The 26,653-nt window shown below is 38.8% G+C and overlaps 2 protein-coding genes across 3 annotated transcripts in view; both read left to right on the top strand.

The window, feature by feature from the left end:
- The first annotated feature begins 10,789 nt into the window (after nt 1-10,789).
- On the top strand, nt 10,790-17,625 carry LOC145769525 (uncharacterized). Its single transcript, XM_082581175.1, has 5 exons — nt 10,790-11,414; nt 12,007-12,075; nt 14,199-14,287; nt 14,455-14,578; nt 15,064-17,625. Exons 1-5 carry the CDS (start codon nt 11,388-11,390, stop codon nt 15,196-15,198), a joined length of 444 nt encoding a protein of 147 aa, XP_082437301.1. The 5' UTR covers nt 10,790-11,387; the 3' UTR covers nt 15,199-17,625.
- A 1,003-nt stretch (nt 17,626-18,628) lies between these two features.
- Nucleotides 18,629-26,653, top strand: part of LOC145768192 (parafibromin-like) — a 40,084-nt gene continuing 32,059 nt past the window's right edge. For both annotated transcript variants that reach the window (XM_082579671.1, XM_082579670.1), the window contains exon 1: nt 18,629-18,872. In XM_082579671.1, the coding sequence (XP_082435797.1) occupies nt 18,742-18,872 (131 nt within the window). In that variant the 5' untranslated portion in view covers nt 18,629-18,741. The remainder of the gene's footprint in view (nt 18,873-26,653) is intronic.

Raw genomic sequence — 26,653 nt, 5'->3', positions numbered from 1 at the left:
TTGTGGAAAGAAAAGAGCCAACAAAACCAGCAGGTGCCAGGGGTAGGACAAATTGTTATTTGAAGGCGAAATTGTTAAAATCCGTGCAGAAATGAGAAAGCTACAGCACTTTAAGTGGAAGGACTATTTACTAGGGTGTACCATTTTGCAAAAAGTTTTTAGAAATTAGTGCGGCTATGTATTACGAGTTTCCACTTCTGTTAAAAAGTATTTTTGTGGAGTTTCAGAATTTTCCCGCCAAAACTGTGGTTCATATAAGGTAGGCCACATAAGGTAGGCTATCATGAAAATCTACAGCCTTAAACTGGCGTAATGTGATCATATATTATGTCGATTACGAGGTTTTTGGGGTCACAGAACACAAATTTGGAGTCAAAAATGCTCTACGACAACAATTTTGAAAAGTGAAATTTTACCACTTGAAATTTATGGTGAAATTTTTCAGATATGGACACAATTTCCTGACCAAGAATACCTCACCCCAGAATGTATATTCCTGAAATATTGTCAAACTTTTGAAATAACAACACGATTCATTTACAAACCAATTGAGTAAATCACTCTCAAATATGATCCATCCCTGTTTCTTCTGCATGCTATTCCTTATGCTTCAGTCTTGATTGATTTCACTTCCTAGTATGTCATCAACACAATAGCCTACCAGAGTTATGCAAACACTCAATTCACTGATTTCTTGATGCATTTCTTTTAACAATTGAGTTTGGCTAAGGTAGTTTTTTTTGTAATCTGAGAACTGTTCTCTGTGCCTCTACACGACAAGCAAGAGAGCTTGCCGGTGGCTCTCGTGAGAACACTTGTCAATAAAATCACTGGTTAGCTTAATCCCGCGTTCCTCAATACCGCTGACCACCCTTACGTTCAAAACAAATTTGTTTAGTAGTTTCTTATAATCACTGAAATGTTTCCATTCTGAAACTAGCATTTGTTGCCACTCTTGATCAGTAAGTTCCAAATTGCTTTTCCAGTTGTTGCCTCGAGCAATGTACAAGCACCTTGCCACTTCTCTGAATTGGCGGCAGTCGTATCAAACACCTACCACCAATGGCACTTTTCACTCTCCAGTCTTTCACCAATTTTATTACGACCTGTTCCTGAGATGATCCGGTGCCGTCTGGTAGCTCAGGCACCCCCAAGCAGCTGCTTCATTTCTGCATTACCTTCATCATCAAAACTAACGCCAGACACATTTACACAGCACTGTTCTGATGAAACATTTCCTCTCATTTTCAGAATCTCACAGCCCGGGTGAATTATTGCCAAATCAGGGGCCTGGAACCTCCCTGATATTTTAGGAGTGAGATGACCTAGTCTTATTAGCTACAGTACCGTAGTCTATGAGCTGTTATGACTGAGATATTGGTATCTTCGATTTGTATGCCGAAATCTTGAGCCACAGCAAATATTGTTCTTTGCCGAAAGCTCAATCCAAGTCGATCAGATGTTAAAGCTGTAGGCGACATAATACTATTTTCTTTCTCTTCCTTTCAGGAGTTTTCCAGTTGTCACTGTCACTTTCTGTTTCTTCATCTGTACTTAAGTCCAACTTTACTGTTTTCAGATTGTCAGCAACATCCTATTTCTGTTTCCTTTCACCAGCTGCGCTGTGTCGTTTTTCTCTAGCTAAGTCCAGTCTCTTCTACAAAGCATCTCTGCCCAATGCGCAACCTACTTGATCTCGCTGGAAGCTTAGAAACACCTAGTCTTTCGATAGTGTTCCCAATGAGGAAGTAGGCTACCTTCTATTTGGTCTTTGTGCCAATGACCGGTGTGCTTCACTGGCCGTCTCATTCAGTGGCATAACTGATCTGAATCTTGTAACTTGCGTACGATAACTAGCTACTCTTCGAGTCACTGTAGTTGCGCTAATGATGATCTTCGTTGTGTAGAAGTAAATCATTTACCCATTTGGGAGGGTTCACTTCGGCTTTTTGAATCTTTTGGTCTGCCGTGGGGTAGGCTACTCCGCTGGCTGCTGCCGTCCATTAGTTAGTAAGTAGGTAGGTTAGTAACTATAAGTACAGGCTACTGTAGACTAGTTACTAGGTTTTCATCGGATGTGAAAGTACACGAGCAAAAACATGTTAATTTTTCCCTCATACTGATTGATATAATCATACCGACAAGAAAAGTTTATGCATAGGCTACATGCATTTCAAGGTTAAAATGACAATAAGATGCTCTTTTTATGTAAATCTGCAGTCCAAAACGGTGTGGTCACATCCATAGGCCTATGTCAAAATTTACTTTACAAAATTGTTGTCGGAGAGCATTTTTACTCCAAATTAGTGTTCTGCGACCCCAAAAACCCCGTGATTGACATATTATATGATGACATTACACCAGTTTGAGGCTGTAGATTTTCATAACATCTTATCTGGCTGCCATTTTGAAAAATGGCGGCAGAACCACAGTTTTGGCGGAAAAATTCTAAAACTCTACAAAAATACTTTTTAGCAGAAGTGAAAACCCGTAATATATAGCCGCACTAATTTCTAAAAACTTTTTGCAAAATGGTACACCCTAATATTTACCGATCACAGCAAACAAGGGGTGGCTTATACTGAATAAGAATCGATTCGCCTTTACAATGCATTCGAAAAAATGCGTCGCCGAAGGGCTACGTTTGAATATGTTTGAACAACGATTGCCCGTTTTGTAGATAAGATATAAATCTGAAACTTTCCGGGTGCATAAAGCAAGACATACTTTTTTATTTTGCAAAGGATTACGTAATAATTTTATTGTAAAAATTAAATTGCTGAGAATCGGTACAAATTGGTGAAGTTTAAGTTATCACAAGATAAAGTTAGTAGGCTACTTACTTTGTACTTGTGTTTAATTTATTCGGGTAGATATATAGCCTAATCGTGCTTTCCAACGATGGCAAAATTGTTAAAATCCGAGCAGAAGCGAGAAAACTGCAGCAAGTTTAGTTGAAGCACTATTTACCCTTCACAGCAAACAAGGGGTGGCTTATACTGAATAAGGATCGATTCGCCTTTACAATGCATTGGAAAAAAAGTGTCGCCGAGGGACTACGTTTGAACAACGATTGCTCGTTTTGTCGATAAGATATAAACCTGAAACTTTCCAGGTGCGTAAAGCAAGACATATTCTTTTAGTTTGCAAAGATTTAATGATTTTATTGTAAAAATTAAGTTGCTGAGAATCGGTACATGTTGGTGAAGTTTAGGTTATCATTCACAAGATAAAGCTAGTACTTACTTTGTGCTACTGTTTAATTGATTCGGGTAGATATATAATCGTGCTTTCCAACAATGGCAAAATTGTTAAAATCCGAGCAGAAATGAGAAAGCTACAGCACTTTCAGTGGAAGCACTATTTACCGATCACAGCAAACAAGGGGTGGCTTATTCTGAATAAGGATCGATTCGCCTTTACAATGCATTGGAAAAAAGCTTCAACAGGTGAGTAAGTTTGAACGACGATTGCTCGTTTTATAGATAAGATATAAACTTGAAAATTTTCAGGTGCATAAAGCAAGACATATTCTTTTAGTTTGCAAAGGATTAATGAATTTATTGTTAAAATTAAATTGCTGAGAATCGGTACAAGTTGGTGAAGTTTAAGTTATCACAAGATAAAGCTAGTAGGCTGCTTACTTTGTGCTTGTGTTTAATTTATTCGGGTAGATATATAATATCGTGCTTTCCAACGATGGCAAAATTGTTAAAATCCGAGCAGAAACGAGAAAACTACAGCAAGTTTAGTGGAAGCACTATTTACCTGATCTGCTGAGAATTGGTACAAGTTGGTGAAGTTTCACAAGATCTGGATTTATAGCCAATTGATTCAGGTAGATGTATGATCGTGCTTTCCAACGATGGCAAAATTGTTAAAATCCGAGCAGCATGAGAAAGCTACAGCACATAGTGGCAATGGTTTCATATTTTTGATGTTAAACTTTAATTAGATAAATTTTTAGTTGAATTGATGCAAATTGATAAGTTTTATGTCATCCGTGGGCCTTATATCGAACACTCGACGTTGGTATAATGTTTTTATTGTAAAAACATAGTAAAATTGTCAAAAAATCCATATCCATTCCGCCTTATCACCTCCATTCCGCCGTTTTTTTACCTTCCTTTTTTTTTTCATTTTCCCAATAATAGTTGCGTCCGTTTTGTGACGTCATGTTAACCAGGGTGGCGGAATCTATAGGAGCACCGACTGCACCGTATTCTGTGCATTAACAGCACTTGAAAAACTGAGCAATAGGGGTTGTGACAAATTTGTGGCAGTGGCACCTGCCGCGGCACCTGCCACCAGTTTGCGTGGCACCTGCCACAAATTTGCGCGGCACCTGCCACAGTTTGCCACAATTTGCGCGGCACCTGCCACCAGTTTGCGTGGCACCTGCCACAATTTGCGCGGCACCTGCCACCAGTTTGCGTGGCACCTGCCACAGTTTGCGCGGCACCTGCCACCAGTTTGCGTGGCATCTGCCACAATTTATGCGACACCTGCCACCAATTTGGGCGACACCTGCCACTAGTTCGTGCGACACCTGCCACCCATTTGCCCAACTGCCACCACCACTTTGCGCGACTGCCGGCCACCAGAGATGTACCGGTACATGGATTCAAGGCCTATGAGAGGAGGTATGGCATACCGTACCCTTGAGGGCCCAGGCCTGTGATTGTTGGGGGGCCCGAAATTGTGATTTTTCCGTCTACGCGCAGAAATGTTTGGTTAAGACGATCATAAACGACTAAATTCAAGCATAAAAGTTGCTATTCTTTAGTCCCTGGGGGGGGGGGGGGACGTAATGCAGCAAAAGGGTCCGGAAAGGTAATTGAGTGTTTTGTGCACAAATTAGGGGCCCGAAGTGGTGATTTAATGCTTTACGTGCAAAAATGTTCTGTTAAAAGCACCCTAAATTACGGTAAATCATAAAAGTTGGTTACATGCTCCTGTCCGGGGGGGGGGGGGGGGGGCATAGTGTAGCAAGACTCAGCATAGAATCAAAGTTAGCTAGACAAGTTCACTTTGACAAAGTTATTAAAGTTTTTGCAGGAAAAAAGGCAAGAAAAATCTGTTTTTCTCAATAGCTCAAATGGATTCAGTGATGTACAAAATACGGTGCTCTTGTAGAATCCGGAATTCGCCTTTCTGGTCAATATGACGTCACAAAACGGACGCAACTATTATTGGGAGGGTGAAAAAAAGGAAAGTAAAAAGCGGCGGAATGGAGGTGATAAGGCGGAATGGATATGGCTTTTTTGACAATTTACTATGTTTTCACAATAAAAACATTATACCAACGTCGAGAGTTCGATACAAGGCCCTAGGATGGCATAAAACTTATCAATTTGCATAAATTCAACTAAAAATTTATCTAATTAAAGTTTAACATCAAAAATATGAAACCTTTGCCACTATGTGCTGTAGCTTTCTCATACTGCTCGGATTTTAATAATTTTACCATTGTTGGAAAGCACGATCATACATCTACCTGAATCAATTGGCTACAAATCCAAAACAAGTACTATTTTTATCTTGTGATGACATAAACTTCACCAACTTGTACTAATTCTCATAAGCCACCGTTTGTTTGTTGTAATCATAAGCCACCCCCTGTTTGCTGTAATCGATAAATAGTCCTTCCACTAAAAGTGCTGTAGCTTTCTCATTTGTGGTCGGATTTTAACAATTTTGCCATCGTTGGAAAGTACAATTATATATCTACCCGAATCAATTAAACACAAACACAAAGTAAGTACCGTACTAGCTTTATCTTGTGATAAGTTAAACTTCACCAACTTGTACCGATTCTCAGCAATTTAATTTTTACAATAAACTTGTAGGGACCCGCGATGTAATTTCCATTGTTTTTAACTTTCTACAAAATATAATCCTCCCATAACATTTACGTTTCTAAAAAACTCACTTGTTGTGCACAAATATAATTTTGATAAATCATTTTCTACTTAAATAACCTTCCACTCGCAGCTTTCCCAAGTGATTCTGTTCAATGGCAATTCGTCGCTTTCAATCTTCTCCGCTTTAACAAACGGTTCACCTCTGCGACGGAATCTCACCAGGAGTTCACCCCAGTTCGTAAACATGTTGTTGGAATTTGCCAATTTTAAATTATGTAATTGCTTGTTTTTCTTTTATTTTGGAAGTGCTTTATTTACATCCGCACAAACAAGTTTCACACACAACATAAAATAAGCATTACGATAATTCTTACGTTTTAAATTCAAAAATCTATTCATTCTGAAAAGGCTAGTTAAAAAGTTTGGCGTTCTAAATTCTGCAATTCGAACTAACAAAATAAAATAAATTCTTTGAGACTCATTGCGTTATCTCTGTGCCATCGAAGCTTTGTTACGCCAGCAGCGTATCTGCTGTCATCAGGAGTTATAAACTTTAAATTAAACAAATAAAAACCTTTGACCCCTGCAAAATCATTAAATATTTGAAAACTAAAAGAATAGGCCTATGTCTTGCTTTATTCACCTGAAAAGTTTTATTTTATTATTTATAAATTTTCTCCTTGGTTGATCCAAAAAACGGTCTTATTCCGGTAAGTCACTAACTTTTATGCTTTAAAGTTTAGCAAACGTAACATCATAGACGTCATACATCTTGATGAGTGTCAGACAAAAAGCTTTCAGACAATGAAGTTACTTCATTTCCGATATATTCAAGTTTCGCATAACGAATCACTGGAATCAGCTACCGTAAAATGGGGATACTTTGAAATCCGGGTAAACTTTGAAAAGTTCCCCAAAAATGGTTGACAGGGTAATAGGTTTGTTAATAACTCCCTAATAAAGCGAAATTTCTTGTTAAAAATCAATTTTTCGTAGTCCTTGGTAAAATTACTTTCGATTAAGTCTGCAATTTTGGTTGGAGACTAAATTTACTTCACGCTCCAGTAGTCCAGTATGATTTTACCAAAACAGCATGATGACGTGATGTGTTCCAACTTCTATGTGGTTCTCAGCCGTTTGATGGTATTTCAGCTCAGTTTTTTAACCAGATCTTGGAAATATCATCAAGATCTAAAAGGATTTTTTTGTATTATTGTCATTTTTTCAAAAGTCTTTTTTTCTGAAGAGCACGGTATCGTACTCTCAAGAATGAATCAATCAATGTTTTATTTGTCAGTAACAGGAACATAGGTACATGTTTGAAATATGCAATATACACAGTACAAAAGTTACACAGGTTCCCATACCGACAGGGAGACAACGAGACGACCATACGGTCTACTAGTCAATTGCCACCCTACGGAAATTACGATTTTGCCATTTAAAATAAGCTTACAAGAGAAAAATAATAATTGAAACGTTCCCGCGCTTCAATAACAGCATACGCACAAAAAAAAACAACATATTGATGATAACGTAGGCCAAAAAACCAAATTCCATGAAGCAAGCAGAGAATAATAAAGTTTTCGAAGCAACTGACAAGTTGGTTTCCATAACATATCACTTACGATGCACTGTAGCTTTGTAAAATTAACGTTTTGATCTCTTTTTTGAAACAATGAAATGATAAGTTTTTTAGCCTACTTGGAACCTCTGACCAGAGCATTGGTCCCAATACCTGCATGGACTTCTTGCCAAATTCTGTGTTTGATCTGTTTATAAAATAATTGTTGCCTGTTTGATATCTTGTGTTATGCTGATGAATAGATGAAGCATTTGTAAATAAATCACAATACGTAGACGGATACTCATTCATATGAACTTTGTACATATGTTTTTTTATTTCAATGTTATGTATGTCTTTTAGTTTCAAGATGTTCATTTTGAAAAATAAAAAATTAGTGTGAGCATAGTAATTTTGTTTCGTAATTATTCTTATAACCTTTTTTTGTAATTTTATTAATGGATCCAGTGCACTGTCACAGGCCTTTCCCCAGCTTGAAATACAATATTGCAAATGACAGTAAATCAAAGCGTGATACACATCTTTTAAAGTGTCTGTGTTGACATAATTTCTGAGTTTAAGCAACGCCCATGAACCTTTTGCTACTTTTCCGCAAATTTTATCTATGTGATATTTCCATGTTAATTTGTTATCTATGTAAACGCCAAGGTATTTTATTTGATCTTTTTGTTGAATGCTTGTGTTACCAATGTTAATGTTAAAATTTTTTATGTGTTTTTTATTTGTTATTAGCATGTATTCAGTTTTTGAGAAATTTAATGATAATCTATTAAGCTTCAACCAGTTGTAAACTTTTTGCATTTCGGCATTCACATTGTTCTGCAAATTTATTTCACATTTGTCGCTCATCATAAGATTGGTGTCGTCAGCAAATAGTTTAACATTCATGTTTGTTGAATTTGGTAAGTCATTTATATAGAGTAAGAAAAGAAGGGGTCCCAATGTCGATCCTTGGGGCACACCGCAGGTAACCTGTCTTGAGTTTGAAGAGATTCCATTGACGACCGTGTGCTGTAGACGATTGCTGATATAGCTTTTTAACAATTGTAATGGAAGACCCCGAAAACCGTATGTTTGCAGTTTCTGTATGAGAATAGTGTGATCAACTGTGTCGAAGGCTTTAGCTAAATCAAGAAATACAGAGCAAGTTGTATCTTTATTATCTAGGTTAGTTAAGATGTTATCACAAACGTTTGACACAGCTAACGAAGTGGAATATTGAGGTCTAAATCCATACTGATGTGGTGTGATCAGGTCTTTTTTTGTTAGATAATTGTACATTTGTTCATACAGGCATTTTTCGAATATTTTGGTGAAGGGGGACAATAGTGATATGGGCCTATAGTTGGAACAATTTTTCCTGGAGCCACTTTTGAAGATTGGGGTAACTTGAGCGACCTTTAGTACATCAGGATATACACCTTTATCGATACACTCATTGAATAAGTTGGTGAGGAAAGGGGCGTTGAATAAGTTGGTGAAGATACTAGGTTGTGCAATAGCAGCAAGTGTAGGCTGAGTTTTGTTGCAGTTTTATCCATTTTTTACCGAATCTATTACTTTTATAAGGAAGAAACCTTCGATTTTGCAGCGTTTTGCCTATTTAGCATTTTTTTTAGGTCATTTGGCATTTTTTGACCAGTTGTTTGGCATTTTTTCCATAAGTGGACCTGGCAACCCTGATCTGCAGCAGTTACTGGTAACTCAATATTCGTGGCAGTCTCAATATCCGTGGCAGGTAACTCAATATCCGTGGCAGTTTACTCAATATATCCATAACAGGCAGCTTATACATGCGGAAGTTAACAAAGGCAACATATATCAATGCCAGGATTGATACCTTGGTACATTGCTCCGTCAAGTTCACGTCTGTAGCAATTAACTAACTATTCGTGGCAGTTAACTAACTATCCGTGGCAGTTTACTCAATATATCAATCAGGCAACTTATATATGCGGTAGTTAACTAAGGCAACACCCATCTATGTCAGGATTGATACCTTGATACATTGCTCCGTCAAGTTCACATCTGCAGCAGTCAACTAACTATCCGTGGCAGTTAATTAGCTATCCGTGGCAGGTAGCTAACTATCCGTGGCAGTTTACTCAATATACCCATAACTAGGGATAGTAGATTACCGGGATTGTTAACTACATCCGCTTTTTTGTTCATCCGCAACATTAGAAGGGTAATTTTTTATTTTATTTACAAAATAATGTATTTTTTATGGGTTATATAAAAAGAGTGAAGTTGGTTTTGAAGTAATTTAAAGTTTTTAGTTGAAAGCAAGCCAGCAGCAAAGCGTGAAAAAAATGTCAAATTGGCAATTTACCCTTCTAATGTTGGCGGAACAACGGAGTTGCTCGTCCCGGTAATCTACTGTCACTACCCATAACAGGCAACTTATGTATGCGGAAGTTAACTAAGGCAACATATAGGGTAGCCTATCCATATCAGGATTGATACAATGATACATTGCTCCATCAAGTTCACGTCTGTAGCAATTAACTAACTATCCGTGGCAGTTAACTATCTATCCGTGGCAGTTTACTCAATAAATCAATAACAGGAAACTTATATATGCGGCAGTTAACTAAGGCAACATGTATATATCTATGTCAGGATTGATACCTTGATACATTGCTCCGTCAAGTTCACATCTGCAGTAGTCAACTAACTATCCGTGGCAGTTAATTAACTAGTACGGTACTGTACCGGTATCCGTGGCAGGTAGCTAACTATCCATGGCGGTTTACTCAATATACCGTTTTTGGTATGTTGGATTTTTCTACGTTATACCGGTAGATAAAATAAAGTCAAATGAACTATTCCATATTAATCGGTCACTTCTTTCTTTCAGTTTTTGACAGTAATTCTCTTCCCCATAGAATATTAGCAGTAACTGTATAATATATAAAATATTAAATAATACTATTTTGACAAAATTCTGACATTGAAAACTTCCGTGAAGCACGAAGATAAGAAATGTGAGTTTGTTATTGATTTTGCATATAATGTTAGTTTACCCTATTGTTAGCATAAATATAGCTTTTGGAGTAGGCTGGTAATATATTTCTGGCAAAAATATCTGTTTTACATTCATAAGTCATAATTAAATGTTTATGGGGTTACTTTGCACAGTATATATATTTTATTACACAGTTACTAACAAAAATATTATTTATCTTAGACTGACAATGCCTAGAAAGCATAGAAGATCACTTGGTTCAAGGAGCTACAAGGACTATGATGAAGAGAACTTACAGAAGGCAGTAGACTCTGGTCTGTCTCTAAGAAAAGCTGCAGAGGAGTGTGGAATCCCAATGCAACCTATCAAACATAAGCGACAAGCGTGATAAATGTCATTCACAGATGTTGGAAGACCAACAGCATTTTCAGATGCTGAAGACTCGAAGAGCATGCCTTAGTCCACATCATTCAAACATGTGGTTATTGGGGCCAGCCCCTTGATATATTGGACGTCAGAATGATTGGTCACAGAATACTAACACAACAAGAAAAGACTGTTGCTGCCTTTCGTAACAATATTCCAGGTTCTGACTGGGGTTACTCCTTCCTAAAACGAAGTGAAGCTGAAATTACCCAACGCCACTGCCAAAATATAAAGCGTGGTCAAGCAGAAGTAAGTGCTGAAACTGTGAGTGTGTACTTTAACAATCTAGAAGAAAGTCTTCTGAATGTGGATGTGGAACCACAGGCAATAATAAACTATGACGAAACAAACTCATCAGACGTCCCAGGCAAGAAGCGATGCATATTCAAATGTGGAATCAAATACCCTGAAAGAATTATGAATCATTCAAAAGGATCAACATCTGTTATGTTTGCTGGCACTGCATCGGGAAAAATGTTGCCAATGTACACTGTGTACAAAGCAGAGCACCTTTGGGATACATGGATGGAAGGAGGCCCAACGCATGCACGATATAACAGATCAAAGTCAGGTTGGTTCGACCATGCTTGTTGTAACGATTGGCTTCAGACTATAATTTAGCCATATATCACTATCAGAAACATCGATGGTCCAAAAGTATTGATTGGTAATAACCTGAGACCTGAGTTCCCATCTCATCTCATTTCGCAAACCGCAATTACCATTAATTGAAATGGCAATTAGGTCTAGGTACACTAAAAATTACAATTATTTAAATTAGGATTATTTCAAATGATCACTTATTCAAGCTATATATATAATTAAATAACATAAGCACGAAGTTCGCAATTCTGAATGGATTGCTCTAATTACATTTAGTGATGGAAAAGCGAATGGGCTGCTTGAAATGCTCAACATAGCGGACGACAGCACAACTCAGAAAGCTTTGTGGCATTTCAAAATATTGTATTTTACTGTAAATGGTTAGGCGTAAACTTTCGTCTGATAATTTCATTTGTAGACTGTTGTTTTATAAATAAACTTTCCAAGGAATCAGGTTTTTTCTGGAAGCTCCTACGTTCTTTTCTATGTCAATTCATGTTCATTTCATGTTTTTAAGTTTGAAGTAGATTAGCCTGTCTGATGCATTCACTTTGTTTCAGGTAAATTTTAGCAGGATAGAAGTATTCATGGGAGCTTACAACAAAAGTGGAACCCATTGGAATCTACTGGTATGTATACTTGTGTAGGCTACTCTGTTCTTACGGGTCTGCTACTATTCGGTGAGTTCCTAACTTCTAACCCCTAACCCAGGGGTTCTTAACCTTTTTTGTCTCGTTTACCCCTGGCCAAATGAAAAAAGTAAAATTTACCCCCACCGTTTTGGTGGCCTCTTGTGATGTCATCGTGTCCAGTCAACCAAGGGAAGAAATTCAAGACATCCTTTTTTGTCTGGATTTACCTTGGCAATAATCAAAAACAAGCTGTTTATTTGCCGAAGACACGATTGTTCTTGATGGGTTCCTGTGAAAAATAATGTCTACTCAAATGACTTTTGTGCTTGCTTTCCACGAACAATTTTGGAGATTCTTGGAACAGTCGTTGAAAGATCTACTCGCATGTCGTCTTTGGGAACTAAGCGAGATCGATGTTTTGTTTTAATAGTCAACCATGTAGAGAACCCTGCTTCACACAGATAAGTAGTTGGAAAAGGTATAATAACTTCAAATGCACGCTTAGTCAGCGTAGGAAACTCTTCGACTAATCCATACCAAAACTTGGAAAAGTCACCATTGCACAATAAGAATTTGGAACAAAGCGTTGTTGAACATTGAAGATCAATCAATTCATCTTTGCAAAGATCATCGCCAGCAATACTTTCTAACTTGGCTTCGAAGGGATGAGTTATCCAAAGAGCAGTATTGTTAAAACTTTCACCTTCGAAGTAACCGTCAAAGTTTTTTTTTTCAAGGCGGCAAGGTGCTGGCATATTTCGACTTCGAGATCAGAAATCTCGTTACGACTTCTACTGACATTCCAATCATCAAATGTTGGAAAATTTGCGTAAACTCCTTTTTGAACTCTTCTACTCCACAGATCTAATTTTGTCTGGAAGCCCTGAAGTTTATCATGTAGCCTAGCCTACATCTATAATGGTAACACTTTTTCCTTGCATTTGCATAATGAGCTAGTTCAAACTTAAAAAAGTGTCTGTCAAGTAAGCCAATGCACCAATAAGTTTGTTGTCGCTAAAGTGCTTACTCAATGGGGATTTGCGTTCTCTAAGAAACATCTCGATTTCACCATGTAGTTTGAAAACTCGAGACAAAACAAGACCCCTATAGAGAGCCACCGAACTTTGGTGTGATAAAGGAGAACAGAGTGTTCTGATCTCATCTGATTGCAAACCACTTTGAAAAGACGATGATTAAGAGCACGTGCCCTGATAAAATTCACACATTCAACCACATGTTTCAATACTGCTTTCAAATATTCTAGAAGGGTTTTACTTGCCAGTGCATGTCGATGAAGGCACAGTGAGTAGAAATGATGTTCGGTGCGCGTTTTTTCACCAGAGTTGTAAAACCAGACTTAGCACCGAGCATAGAAGGGGCACCTTCTATGCAAAGTAAACCCACATGATTCCAGGATATATTATTTTGTTGAAAGTACTTATCCAATTTTTCCAGTATCCATTTTTTCCAAAAATGTAGCACACATACGCTGCTGAAATGAAACTGGTAGGCCTACCGGTAGTCTACTTGCATGGAGATAAAAGAAAAATAAGAAAACTTACATTAAGCATAAATTTGAATTGAAATCGAGTGCAACACTATCAGTTTTTTAATAACTGAAAAAATGAAGTTTGCTTTAATTTATGATTCAGTAAATTTACCCCCTCGGTAGGTGAAATTTACCCCCTGGGGGTAAATTTACCCCCGGTTAAGAACCCCTGCCCTAACCTTAAGCCCTAAACCTTAACCCTAAAACGGCAATGATAATTAGGCTACGGTACCCGATAATTTAAAAAAAAAAATGAAAAAATCCCCCGTTAAGGGATCGGACTCACCGAATCGGACTAACCGAATCGGACTCACCGAAACGGGCCATTCCGGTTCTTACCGTATGACTTTGCTTTGCGGTGGTATAATGTAACTTTGCCCATGCGCATACCCAATGTTTCAGATAGCCTATATATGTTATTTTGTACTGCAATAGAAAAACTTCGCTATGTTATCATCACATTTGCAGATTGCAACTTGACCAGGTAAACTTAACTTGTAGGCCTAAAAAGGCTGTTCCTCTCACTTCATCGTGTGTGTCCACTGTCCAATGCAACTAATTTTGTTCGCAGTATGTTCACATACCTTCTTCCACGGTTTATCTGGTTGAACCATATGGGACGACAAAAGAAGGAAGTTCTAAAGCATGTGACAGTTTAAAGTGAGAGTAGGCTATGATTTAAAAAAAGTTTAGTTTCGCATAACTCACATTGTTTTGCATTGCAATGTGTATATGTTCATGTGTAATGTTTTTGCGGATTATGGTACATGTTTAAGCAAAGCCTGGTTGCCATTTCTGTGTTTTAGGCTACACAGTGTTTGCTTTAGAATATTCTGTACCACACGAGTGAGCAAAACGGACATGGCGTTGAGAGAGGTGTGCTGGGTACCAGGGGAATTGTTTCATCTGAAACAATACGACGCCAACAATTGTGGCATTTTTGTGATCAAGGTAAGAATCCAGCTTGCTTAAACAACACAATCATACTTCTAAATTCTTATATGTTCGACAGCCCATAAGGTGATGCTACAAAACAAAAATATGTCAAAAATTCATTTCTTGAAACAACATTTTCTTTTGAGATGCAAGAGTAATTGGTTTGTTATAGTCTAGGAAACATCCGTGGCGACTGACGATGGTACACTATTGGCAACTATTTCGCGTGTTTATCACATACGTAGTCTTTACTGTAGCCTACATTACTGTAGTATATAAACCTATTGGTTAAATGTAGCCCATTCCATCCAGATGGTATTGTGCTTGATATTGTTTTGCACTACAGATTGCCTAACTTTCATTGCAGACTTGCAGTGAAAATAGGCCTACTACCCTACATTAGAACAGTTAGTTCTGGAAAGAGGCGCGCTTTATATCACAACGCGCCTCAGCCCTGGCATGCAGCCTTCATTTTCATCGATTTTTATTGCCCATCACAGATTAACCAACACCCAAACAGACCCATGGCGAAGATGAAGCAACTTCTACAGATTTTCTGCAAATCCGGTTCTTTTCAAAACTTTAGTGCCCTCATCATTGTTGATGTGTTGAAGCCTAATGGACTATCAAAGTGAAATTCATCAAACATGGAGTCAAAGACTGAATTGTTGTTCACTCCACGTCCAACGGTTCTAGGCGTTCGAAATAATCTTCCTTTGTTTGTTTGTTATCTTTATCCTGCATTGCGGGAAAGCGGACTTGAGCGCTATGCATCGGTGTACGCCTTCCGACGCGGACGTACACCTGACCCACGCTGCAGCCGACGACAATGTCTGTTTCCGGTTGTCTACTTTACTTATGACTTAAATTTGGTACTACCCATTACTCGAAATTGATCCCTGGGTAGAGGCAATTATTTCTAATTCCTTATTTCCTCAGATAACGGCAACAGCGAAACGGCAATAAATTTCCTAGTAGCCGAATATATTGATTTTGTGTGTGTTTTCATGGATTGACATTTTTGTTTGAAATGTTTTGATTTAACGTTTTGTTTTAATTTTTTTCTTAAATTCATGGTCTATGCGGAAATCTTGCATTACGGTATGCAAAGACAACTTTGGTCCTCAAAAGATTGCAAATAGGATTATTCTATTCCCTACGATCGTTTGATGAAGGTCCCCAATTTTTATGTAATTTTTACAGGTCCCCGGTGTGAAAAGGTTGGGAACCGCTGCTTTATAATTTTGGAGTCGATGTCGTGTTTAATAAGATATTGTATTTCTTTTAGCGTACCGTGGTAGCCTGATGTGAACCTTCTGGCTTAACATGAAATAAAATACAAATAAACCAACAGCCTACATACGGTACTACATAGGCTAAAGAAGTTAAGTATTTATTTTCGGACTAACACATTATCTTGGTAGTGACGAAATTTATAATTAGCAATATGATTTTCAATCCAGTACATCATGAGCTAAGCCTGAAGGTGAAGGCTAACAAAATTTTTTAAGGGCATAACAGTCTGATGTATGTAGGGCCGTTGAGAGGATAGTTGTCCAGTTATTTAGTCAAATTGTAAATTAGGCCTACTACGTTTTCATAAATATATTTGTATTGACAAAATTTTGTTTGCACCACCAAAATGGTTAATGCAAAACTGTTTGAACGTTTTATTTTGAATCATCTATTGCCTTTCTTGAATACCAGTGATAATCAATTTGGGTTTAAGTCTGGTCATAGTACTGACATGAGTGTTTTCTTATTAAAACAAGCAGTGTCCTCTTATATCAGTCATGACACTCCTGTATATTCTGTCTTTTTGGATGCTTCAAAAGCCTTCGACAAAGTCAATCATCATTTATTGTTTGAAACGCTTATCACACGTAACGTGCCTATGTATTTTGTTCGCTAATGGGAATACTGTTAGTAAACTTTAGGCTAGTAAACAAACCATGCAAGTGATGTGGGGAGGTCACTTGTCCCAATCATTTACTGTGTCCAACGGAGTCAGACAAGGTGGGGTGTTAAGCCCCTATCTTTTTGCCGTATATATTGATTAGCTTTCTTATGAGCTCAATAAAACAAAAGTTGGTTGCTATGTTGGCAACTCTTGTCTAGATCATAGCCTGTTATGTTTGCTGATGACATTTGCTGCATCTCGCCTAGTTTGTGTGGCTTACAAAATTTGTTAGATGTTTGCCACAAGTATGCTGTTGAACATGAAATTACTTTCAATTCTAAAAAGTAATTTGGTATGTTATTCTCCCCAAAAATTTTATCTTTCACGTGCTTATTTGCTACATCTAGGTAAATCTGAAATTGTGTTCACAGACTCTGTAAAATACCTCGGTGTATTTATTGAGAGTTCTCTTTCAGATGAAAATGATATTTCAAGGCAAGTACGCTCTCAGTACTGTGCTGCAAATAATGCAAAATCTCATTTTTCTAAATGCTCACCCGCTGTAAAAAACATTGTAACTTATTTAGATCTTATTGTATGTCGTTTTACTCATCCCAGTTGTGGAACAAGTTTAGATCTTCTATAATATAATATATTCTATATTCTTCTATAATAAGTATGAAACGATTGCTTGTTGCTTACAATGACTCTTTCAGAATATTGCACAATTTGCCTCGTTATGTCAGTGCCCGTGAACATTAAAGTAATGAATAATGTAGCAACGTTTGATGCTTTCATTGAGGAAAAACATGTTTTCGTTTATTAACCGTTGCATACACTCCTCGAATCGCTTTATATCAGACATGATGTCATCTGATTGTTTTATCGTTCTGAATACTTTCAATTCTTCCAACGCTCATTGTATGTAAATTATAACAGTAGATATGTAAATTAAATAGATATGTAATAGATATGTAAATATGTAAACAGTAAATTATAACAGTAGATATGTGAACACACTGCCTATTTAGTGAGCTTTTAAACCGGCGGCATCCAAAGTGGCTCTCTGTGACCTTTGTGCATTTGCAGTTTGTGTATTATTTCGTTGTTTTGTTTTGGATATGGACACAGCTTTGTCTGACGCAAATAAATAATAAATGAAATAAATATTCTTCTATGATAAATTGTTTTATTCTTCTATGTTTAGCCTAATTCTACGGCTATGATGAAAGGGATTAAACGTGTTTGAAGTTCGCAGTAAGCTAGTAGGCCTATACTATAGCTGCGTTAACTCGATCTAGGTTAAACTTTGTTTCAAATAGGCCGATGCCTTTACATAAGATAGGGACAGTGGAAGATCGGGACGACTTGCTTTACTAGTTTTTCTTGCAATATGGACAACTGGAGGGTTACTGCGAAATTTAAAAATTGGCAAAAATAACTTGATTTTACATAAATTCATTTTTATCAAATGAAATGCTATATTTTGCGTGAGATTTTGGGTGGTAGAACATCGGCAGAACCTTACTACAGCAGTGTGAGGCTAACTATTGTGACCACTGTAGCGTGAAATCTATCGCTGCATTATTATGACTAGAATAATATTCAACAAACATAAACTTGGGCGACACATGTCACGAATTTGGGTGACACCTGTAACAAAATCGGTGACACCTGCCACCAAAATCGGTGACATCTGCCACAAAATCAAGGACACCTGCCACCAAAATCGGTGGCACCTGCCACAAAAACAGTGGCACCTGCCACCAAAATCGGTGGCACCTGCCACAAAAGCAGTGGCACCTGCCATCAAAATCGGTGGCACCTGCCACAAAATCGGTGGCACCTGCCACAAAAACCGTGGCACCTGCCACCAAAATCGGTGGCACCTGCCACAAAAGCAGTGGCACCTGCCACAAAATCGGTGGCACCTGCCACAAAAACCGTGGCACCTGCCACCAAAATCGGTGGCACCTGCCACTAAAATCGGTGGCACCTGCCACAAAAACAGTGGCAGGTGCCGCGGCAGTGGCACCTGCCACCAATTTGTCACAACCTCGACTCAAACTGAGGCAAATAGATTGTTTAGTTTACTTTCGTTTTGGTTTATTTCACAATAGTTTGATCATACAATTCTAGCATCAATAGAAGATTAATAACATTTTGTAACACTGATTGGGCAGAAGTGTTGTAAACGTTTGATTTTTTGTTCTGGCTGTTTTTTGAGGCAGAAGGTACCTGTAATTGTACATACAGTAGTTTTGTTGGAAAGTTTGGAATGGCAGATGCTTTGAGCATACTACGGGAGTATAATACTGGAAAGAAGGCAATAGTAGAACATGATGGCCACATTATTTTTGGAGATTTTTCATGGCCTAAAGATGCCAAGACAAATTATGTCCAATGGGGGTGAGTGCAACTGAAATTGCTGCACGTAACTGCAACTATATCGCACCTTAATTTGAGGTATTGTTTTCAAGTTGTTGTTATCACTTAAAAAGCCGTAGAGAAGCAATAACTTACCTTCATGTATGAATAGCAATTACTTTTCAATAGTTCTATACAATCAAAATTCATTAGGTACCGGTATTTGTCTAAATCAAACTCTTGTTGCATAATTTGAGTTTATTGGTTTGTACCAACACCAAATTGATAACAAAAATATACCTGCCATATTTATTGCTGCTGGTGTACCGTACTAGCGTTTAGACATCAACAAATTGTTACTATTGGAATGCTAATGAGTAGATAACTATTAAATCTTTCCACCATATATAACGGTTTGTTTTGACACTTATACTTTCTCGCTCTTGGCAGTCGTTATTGTATGATCTTGTCTGAACAAAATATATACTGTCAACCATAGGCGCCTAAGCCGTGGGGGCCAGGCCCCCGTGCATATTTCTGCGTGTGAGCAACTTTTTATGCTGCATTGATACATGAAACAATAGATGAACTAGCGATCTGCAGCAGGAAAACATTTTTAAATGCAAACCGCAACAGCTTCGCGATAAATAATAACTAGAACAAGTAGCGATGCTACAATCCCAGACAAAACAAATCTGTCATTTTTACATTGATTTAAGGCTGTGGCTATATTTACACTATATAGTGTAATAATAGCTTGAATAGTGTTGCCAGATAAGGAATTCTGCCCTATCTTGAGAAAAGTTTAAATCTGTTGAAAACAAAAACTTGTATTTTTGAAATTTTTTTTAGTCCTGGGAAGATCAAAACCCTAATCTTATTCCTAACTCTAACCCTTATCTTAACCCTGCCTAACTTTAATTCTAACTCTGGCAACACCTGATTGTGGAAAAATAGCCACTTCCTTGATTTAACGTCTGCAGACGTTGAATCAATGTAAAAATGACTGATTTTGCTGCCTGAGACATAGCAAAAATCTACCAATGTTTTGCGTCGATTCAATGTCATCAGATGTTGAATGCACCCAAAAACAACATAATTTGCTACGTTGACGCAGCGTGCGTTAAGCTTAATGCACTTGCAAACAGACTCGATGTCGCTTTCGAAAGTCGAAACCTCTGCAGAGAATTGTCGCGGCAGTGAATCGATTGCTGTGAAGATGAACTTGAAGTCTCGGCCCGAGGTAACCGCTAACCAACGTAACAAGGGTTGGTACAAACCGCATTGCGCACACGCGGCATAATCAACACAACAACGGACTCGCACAAACTGTATGGTGCACACACGACCGTTGCCATAGAATCCCGATCAAAGGCGTGGAATAGGCAGTGGCTATTTGACCGGCGCCGGTCTTTGAATCTGAAAGACTATTTGACCGTCATTACGTCATTATACAGTCGCTTTTTTTCTTTTTCTCTTTCAAAGCAAAAGACGAGAAGCGCGTATATAAGTTCTAAATTCGACTATTTTATTCAACTCGTTACGTGGCGCGTGCGATACGTCGCCGGCTTCTATTCTAGAGCGACTGAGTTCGATACTACCCGGAAGCGTTCCTTTTTTTATTTATTTTTTTGACTAAATTTTGACCCAAAGTGCATTTTTGTAGTCAATTTTTAATTTGAGTTGTCTACAGCCCAATTTTTTATGTCTTTTCAAATGTGAGTAATAAAATTAGAGTTTTTTTAATTTGCTGGAATTTGAGAATTTCTCTGGGTAATTTTCCGTTTGTGGCCGTGCTGACTATAGCCTACTACATAATTTTTCATTCAGGCACGTTTTAAACCTTTCAAGGTTTTGCCACCTTTTCCCGTTCATTAACGTGCTGGTAGGTCTATATCGATTTTTGTAGTTAGTATCTTTTTCGTCCCTGACGCGTTAATGATGAAAATTAAAGCGATTGATTGATTGATGTGACCCTGTTTGCCGAACAAAGCATTACATTTTTGCTCTCAACAAGTTAGTTATATACAATGCTTCTTTTAAAATATGGTAATGGTATGTAAATGTAATGCAACTCAAATTAAAAATTGACTACAAAAATACAATTCGGGTCAAAATTTAGTTAAAAAAAAAAGAACGCTTCCGGGTAGCATCGAACTGAGTCGCTCTAGAATAGGAGCCGGCGACGTGTCGCACGCGCCACGTAACGAGTTGAATAAAATAGTCGGATTTAGAACTTATATACGCGCTTCTCGTCTTTTGCTTTGAATGAGAAAAAGAAAAAAAAGTGACTGTATAATGACGTAATGACGGTCAAATAGTGTTTCAGATTCAAAGACCGGCGCCGGTCAAATAGCCACTGCCCGGGGAATATGCGCATCTTTTGTTTCATCTGCAACACGAAAACGGGCGTATTACAGCGAATTGAAACTTAAAAGCTGGTCAGCGATAAGTTGCGATATTGTAGTAAAAAGGGAGCAATGTTAAGTCGAAAACTTAATCAAACGTCTCTCCGTAACTATTTTTCAAGGGCTGTTTACGGATGTCAGCAACTTTTAAATTTATTCAAGGTGACGTGCTGTTGAGTTGACGTAAACATGAATGATTTTGCTTTCAACAGGTATATTTTCAAGCATATGATCAAGTTACTATTTTCATTCCATTTACAGTATACCTTTTAGTAAACCTTTTCGTCTTTTGTTTCATGCTAATCAATCTAGTTCGTTGCTAAACTTTATGTTGTGCTTAGCTTAAAGAGTCGCAGTCCATCAACCGCTAGCCAACGCAGACGCATGTCGCATAGCATGTGTTTTGGTCGAGTTTTGTTTATAATAATTAAAGGTAGGTCGAACGTAGCGATAACTCTGAGTGTGGCAATAAAAGCAATCCTAGTGTGACGACATACTGTAATTACGTCATCTATCTGCGTGGCATTTCGCTGAATTTACGTTGCTGCTGATGAAACACGCTTTCGCCCCCACGGCCAAAAAAATAGTTAGGCGCTTATGCTGTCAACACAAAATCTTTGACAGCATGATTAAATGTTCTCCATTATTGCAGAAGAAATTCTGGTATTTGTGAGAGTGCATAGGCCTAATCACTTGGTTTCATTGCATAATCAGTTAGGGACATATTTTCTTGAATTGGACGACCTCGATTATCGCCTGATTTGGAATCCCTTTGAGGTTGTTCCAAAATCTCTTCCAGACAGCTTGCAAAATGAATTTGAAAAGGTGAAAACGAAAAGTCACATTTAAAAAAAAAAGTTCTGAGCTCTAAAAGCAATTACACTATGAGCCATATCATGAACCTTAAAAAACCCTGGAAAAATAGCTTCACTTCAATGTAAAAACGACGGGTTTTCCTAGCTGGGTTGTGTGCTTTTGTGAATGCAAGTGCAAAATCGCCCATTACGTAATCACAGAAACTCTTTTATTGGAAGGAAGTCGAGTTGCAACCGTGTTTATCTGTCTACTATTCTTTATTCACATTGCAAAACATTTCTGCAATCTTGGAACAACAAGTGCATAAGTCAGACACATAGGCGCCGACTCCAGGGGGCGGTGGTCACAGCGGTAAACCATAATCTCTTCTTGGGAAAATTTTAACATAAAGTTCCCTAATCCGTTCGTCTGTATATAATGACCGAAGAAACACACACTTGAACTTCTTTTCAAACAGTGTATTCCTGTAAAATTAGCCCGAGGCTACCGAAAACGAGGGGGTGCAACGCCTACACCACTTAAACTGTCACTACACAACAGATTACTTGGATAAAAGACGGAACCTTTGTCCAGCTAGCAAGCACTAAGCCAACAGTTAAATGTGCGGCCAACTTTCAAACAATCATTTTACGAATGACCAGAATAGATATCAATATCTCAAATTCACGTAGAAAGTAACTGTGACGCAATAAATGAAAGACAATTATGAAGTCATTTCAACAGGTGTTTAAAGCTAATGTAATATTTCCTGTTTAAACAGGCCCAAACAAGTCCTAACAAGTTTGACACAAGTCTATGAACGATGGTGCAATTTTGGCACATTTTCTAGCAACTTCCATGACGTAATATTCAGTAGACTTGAACGGTTTTATATGATGTTTGATTTGTACAGAGATTGGCCGTAACATAGCGGCCCCTAGTTATGACAGTCTAACATGGCATAACTAAAAAAGAATTGAAGGACAATCGTGAGCCAATGAATAAAACACACGATACACAAATTTTTTGAATCACTCACGTTTAAGTTAATACGCAAATACAAAGGGCATGCAAAGAATGAACAGCAATAAGAATAAACACGACGATACATGAAATTGGTACCACAGGTACACGCTAAATGACGCTATATACAATGGTTGCGATAATAACCGACTGTTCTGGGCTCAGACAAGTATCGGCCACCGCAGACAAAACCAGGCTCAAACCCTAACACTTAGGTGTTCTTTACGGGGGCGAGGCACGAAATATCCCTCAACACGTAGTCTACTTTCACTTTCCCCGTACTCTCATCATAGTTGCAGACGGCAACTTTGGCTCTACGAACCACAGGCTTCCCTTTCCTAATTTGTGGAACTACCTCATGCACCCTCCCAAGTTGATACTTCCCACGTTTACCAATGTCTTGGAGAGAACCTACCACTACAAGTTGACCAGGCTCCAAATTCTCGGCCATTTTTAGCCATTTTTTCCGGCCCTGAAGACCTGGCAAGTAAAAATCGATCCATTTATTCCAAAACTGCTGAGAAAGTGACAAATTGAACCGATAATCCCTTCTTAATTGGTCACGATCATGTGGTTGCCCAACAGCACAGTATGGGTCTAAGTATGGGGTCAAAAGTGAGGCAGGGGTGATGACAGTAAAATCCCTAGGGTCGTCACTCAAAGGTACCAAAGGGCGTTCGTTCACGATCCGAACGGCACTGCCTGTGTACGTAAGCAGTTCAATAAAATTGGGCTTACGAATTGAAGAGTCCAAAATGTGAAAAAAGTATTTGGTCACATCAGCCATGAAACCAAATCTTTCAAGCCGAAATCTAGCCAAGACATCTGCCAGAGGGTTTAACAAGTCAGACAATTCAGGACAAGAAGACATTACATCATTTACACAAGTTCCTCGGAATTCAGATTGTTTTAAAGCCTTCTTCTTTAAATCAGCAGCTCTATCTGACGCCAACACAAAATTGTTAGGTAAATCAATAACTTCCTTCAACGGAACAGGTATCTCAAATCGACCATCTTTCAACTCAATATTCGGTTCGACAAGTTCTCTAGCCAAAATATCATTGCGAGACAATTCACAGGTTTCATTTTGCAAAGTCAAATCCTGAATGACTTTATTCAGGTCTGCTATTTCCATATCGCGAGACTCAATTTTACGCTGAAAGCCAGAGATGACATCCGACTCTGAAGACGTCTGCACTCTGCACACTTTAGCAACGCTTTCAACTAAGGGTGACTTACCACCACAAGCCAACCAACCGAGAGGAGTGAGTAAAGCATGCGGTTCACTGCGATTTTCACCAACACGTTCTTCTTTTGCACACATCAAATAAGCGTTGTCATTGCCAATCAGTACATCTACAGTACTACAATCATTCAAATGAAACATATTCACGTCATGAAAATGACGGAAACCACTTAAATCTTGTTTATGTGGTAAAGTCTTAACATCGTCAGCCCAAGCTGGGTTAACCACCGAAGTTATATCACAAAACAGTTCATTCGTCTCTAACGACTGAATGTTGAGTTTAACAAGTTCAGCACAAGTAGGTTTCTGACCAGCCAGAGTATCCATTTTAAACGACGCTTTATCATACGGTTTAAGACCAAGTTCGCACACCAAGTCACTCGAAACAAAGGTCAACTGCGAACCAGGATCATGCTGACAATACACCAACTTCGATTTGCCAGTCATTGGATTCAAAACACGAGCAGCAGTAATGCGGTTAAAGGCTGCTTTAACATTTCCAATCTTAACATTACGCACAGGAACTCTGGCACCAGCCTCATCTTTACCGACCAAATCTAGAGAATCACGTGACGTCACATAAAAATCATGCAGAAGAAAATAGTGTTTCCTATCGTTGGTAGGTCCACACTTACGACAGTTATTTGCATGATTACAGTCTCTAACCATATGCTGGCGCAAACAATTCAAGCATTTGCCAGCTTTCACAATGACATCTCTCCGATCTTTAGGTGTCAAGCGCAAAAATTCTTTACAATTAGACAAAAAATGATATTCAACTTGACCACGTGACGAACAACAAAAACATGCCGGTATGTCACTACGTCTGGCCACACCGCCGCGCGGTGCGCCAACAGCAGTCGAGTACTGCGAACTCCCTGAAATCACATTATCATGGGGTTTTACCGACGTCTGCCTAACCGGACATGAAGGCAATTTTCCTTTGCCAAACTTTTTAAATTGCTGCGACTCACCAGAATCGCCCATTAGCATAATGCTAAAATCAGTCGACTTGCGCGTTTCCTCTCGTACTACAAATTCAAACAAACTCTGAAAGGTAGGTTCCTCAGTGCTACCATACTGATCACCTAAAAAGTCAAGATAACGCTGCTTAGCGTCAAACGGGAGTCGCTTAGCCAAATCCAAAACAAAACGTCCTTCTAATTTATCACGCTGACCATAAGCTTTCGCGTAAAGCAAACACTGCGACAATTCATCTTTAAACTCTTTCAAATCACTGGAAGAGATCGAAGTCAATTTGCTACCATAGCGATACTTTCTAATTTCTGGTTCTGCGAAAAGACCTCCACGAACTCCAAAACGTTGGGACAAGCGAGCTAACGACATTTCTATCCTGTCTTCCTCTGACAAGCCAGGAGTGTCGGAAACCAAATTAGCAATCGTTTGTGCAGCTGTTCTAACACAAGCTGCTTGCAACAAAGTCAAACGAGTTCCCTTAAAGGGCGAAGCTGCCATCAAGGCCATAACACGATTTTTAAAGAAGACAAATGGCATATTATTACCATCGTAACCAATCAAGGCCGCCTTATCGAAGAACGTCCTACTATTTTGGTATTCAAAAAAGCAATCCTGCTGTTGAGAACTCGATTTAGCGGGAGAAGACAAGCTATATCCCTTAAGGGGCTGAGTGGGCTCAGTCACATGCACAGCCCGATCACGATCCTCACACACGTTTAAATCAGGAGACGCGATACGCCTCTCACAACCACCCAAATTACGTGTAGCTGGGCGATCAGCAACTAGCGGCGCAGAAAACTTTGAAGGGGGCAAAGCATTACTGCTAATGGCGGCCCCGTGACCTGTACGCTCTGGGGGAGGAGTTCGGTTGTAATTTGCAGACCTTGGCTCTACAGCCTTCGGAAGACCCTTAGCCGCGGCCCCGAGACCTCCTGAAACAGCTGGAAAACATGTGGATTGTACAGGTCCACTTACAGATTGAACAGGCTTCTGGAAAAGGTTAGGTAAATTAAACTGCGATTGATGTTCACTTCTGGAATGCCTAGAAGAGCCCTTCCTAGAGCTACGCCGGGAGCCCAACTCAGAACGATATTCAGCTAAAACTACCTCTTTACGTTGTTCGGCCCTCAACTGAGCGTCTTTGAGTGCGAACTCAGCAGCTCTAGCTTCAGCTTTCGCGGCGGCCTCAGCAGCTCTCGCTTCGGCCTCAGCTCTCGCGATGGCCTCAGCTCGTATGGCCTCAGCTCTCGCGGCGGCCTCAGCTCGTATGGCCTCAGCTCTCGCGATGGCCTCAGCAGCTCTTGCTTCGGCCTCAGCTTGGATCTGGAGCTCCTCTCGTCTTAACTGTAGGTTAATTTGTGCTACTATCCGTG

Source organism: Aplidium turbinatum, chromosome 4, assembly GCF_918807975.1.
Source record: "Aplidium turbinatum chromosome 4, kaAplTurb1.1, whole genome shotgun sequence".
NCBI lineage: Eukaryota > Metazoa > Chordata > Ascidiacea > Aplousobranchia > Polyclinidae > Aplidium > Aplidium turbinatum.
The sequence above is the reverse complement of the archived record's forward strand: the minus strand, read 5'-3'. Positions and strand labels throughout refer to the sequence as shown.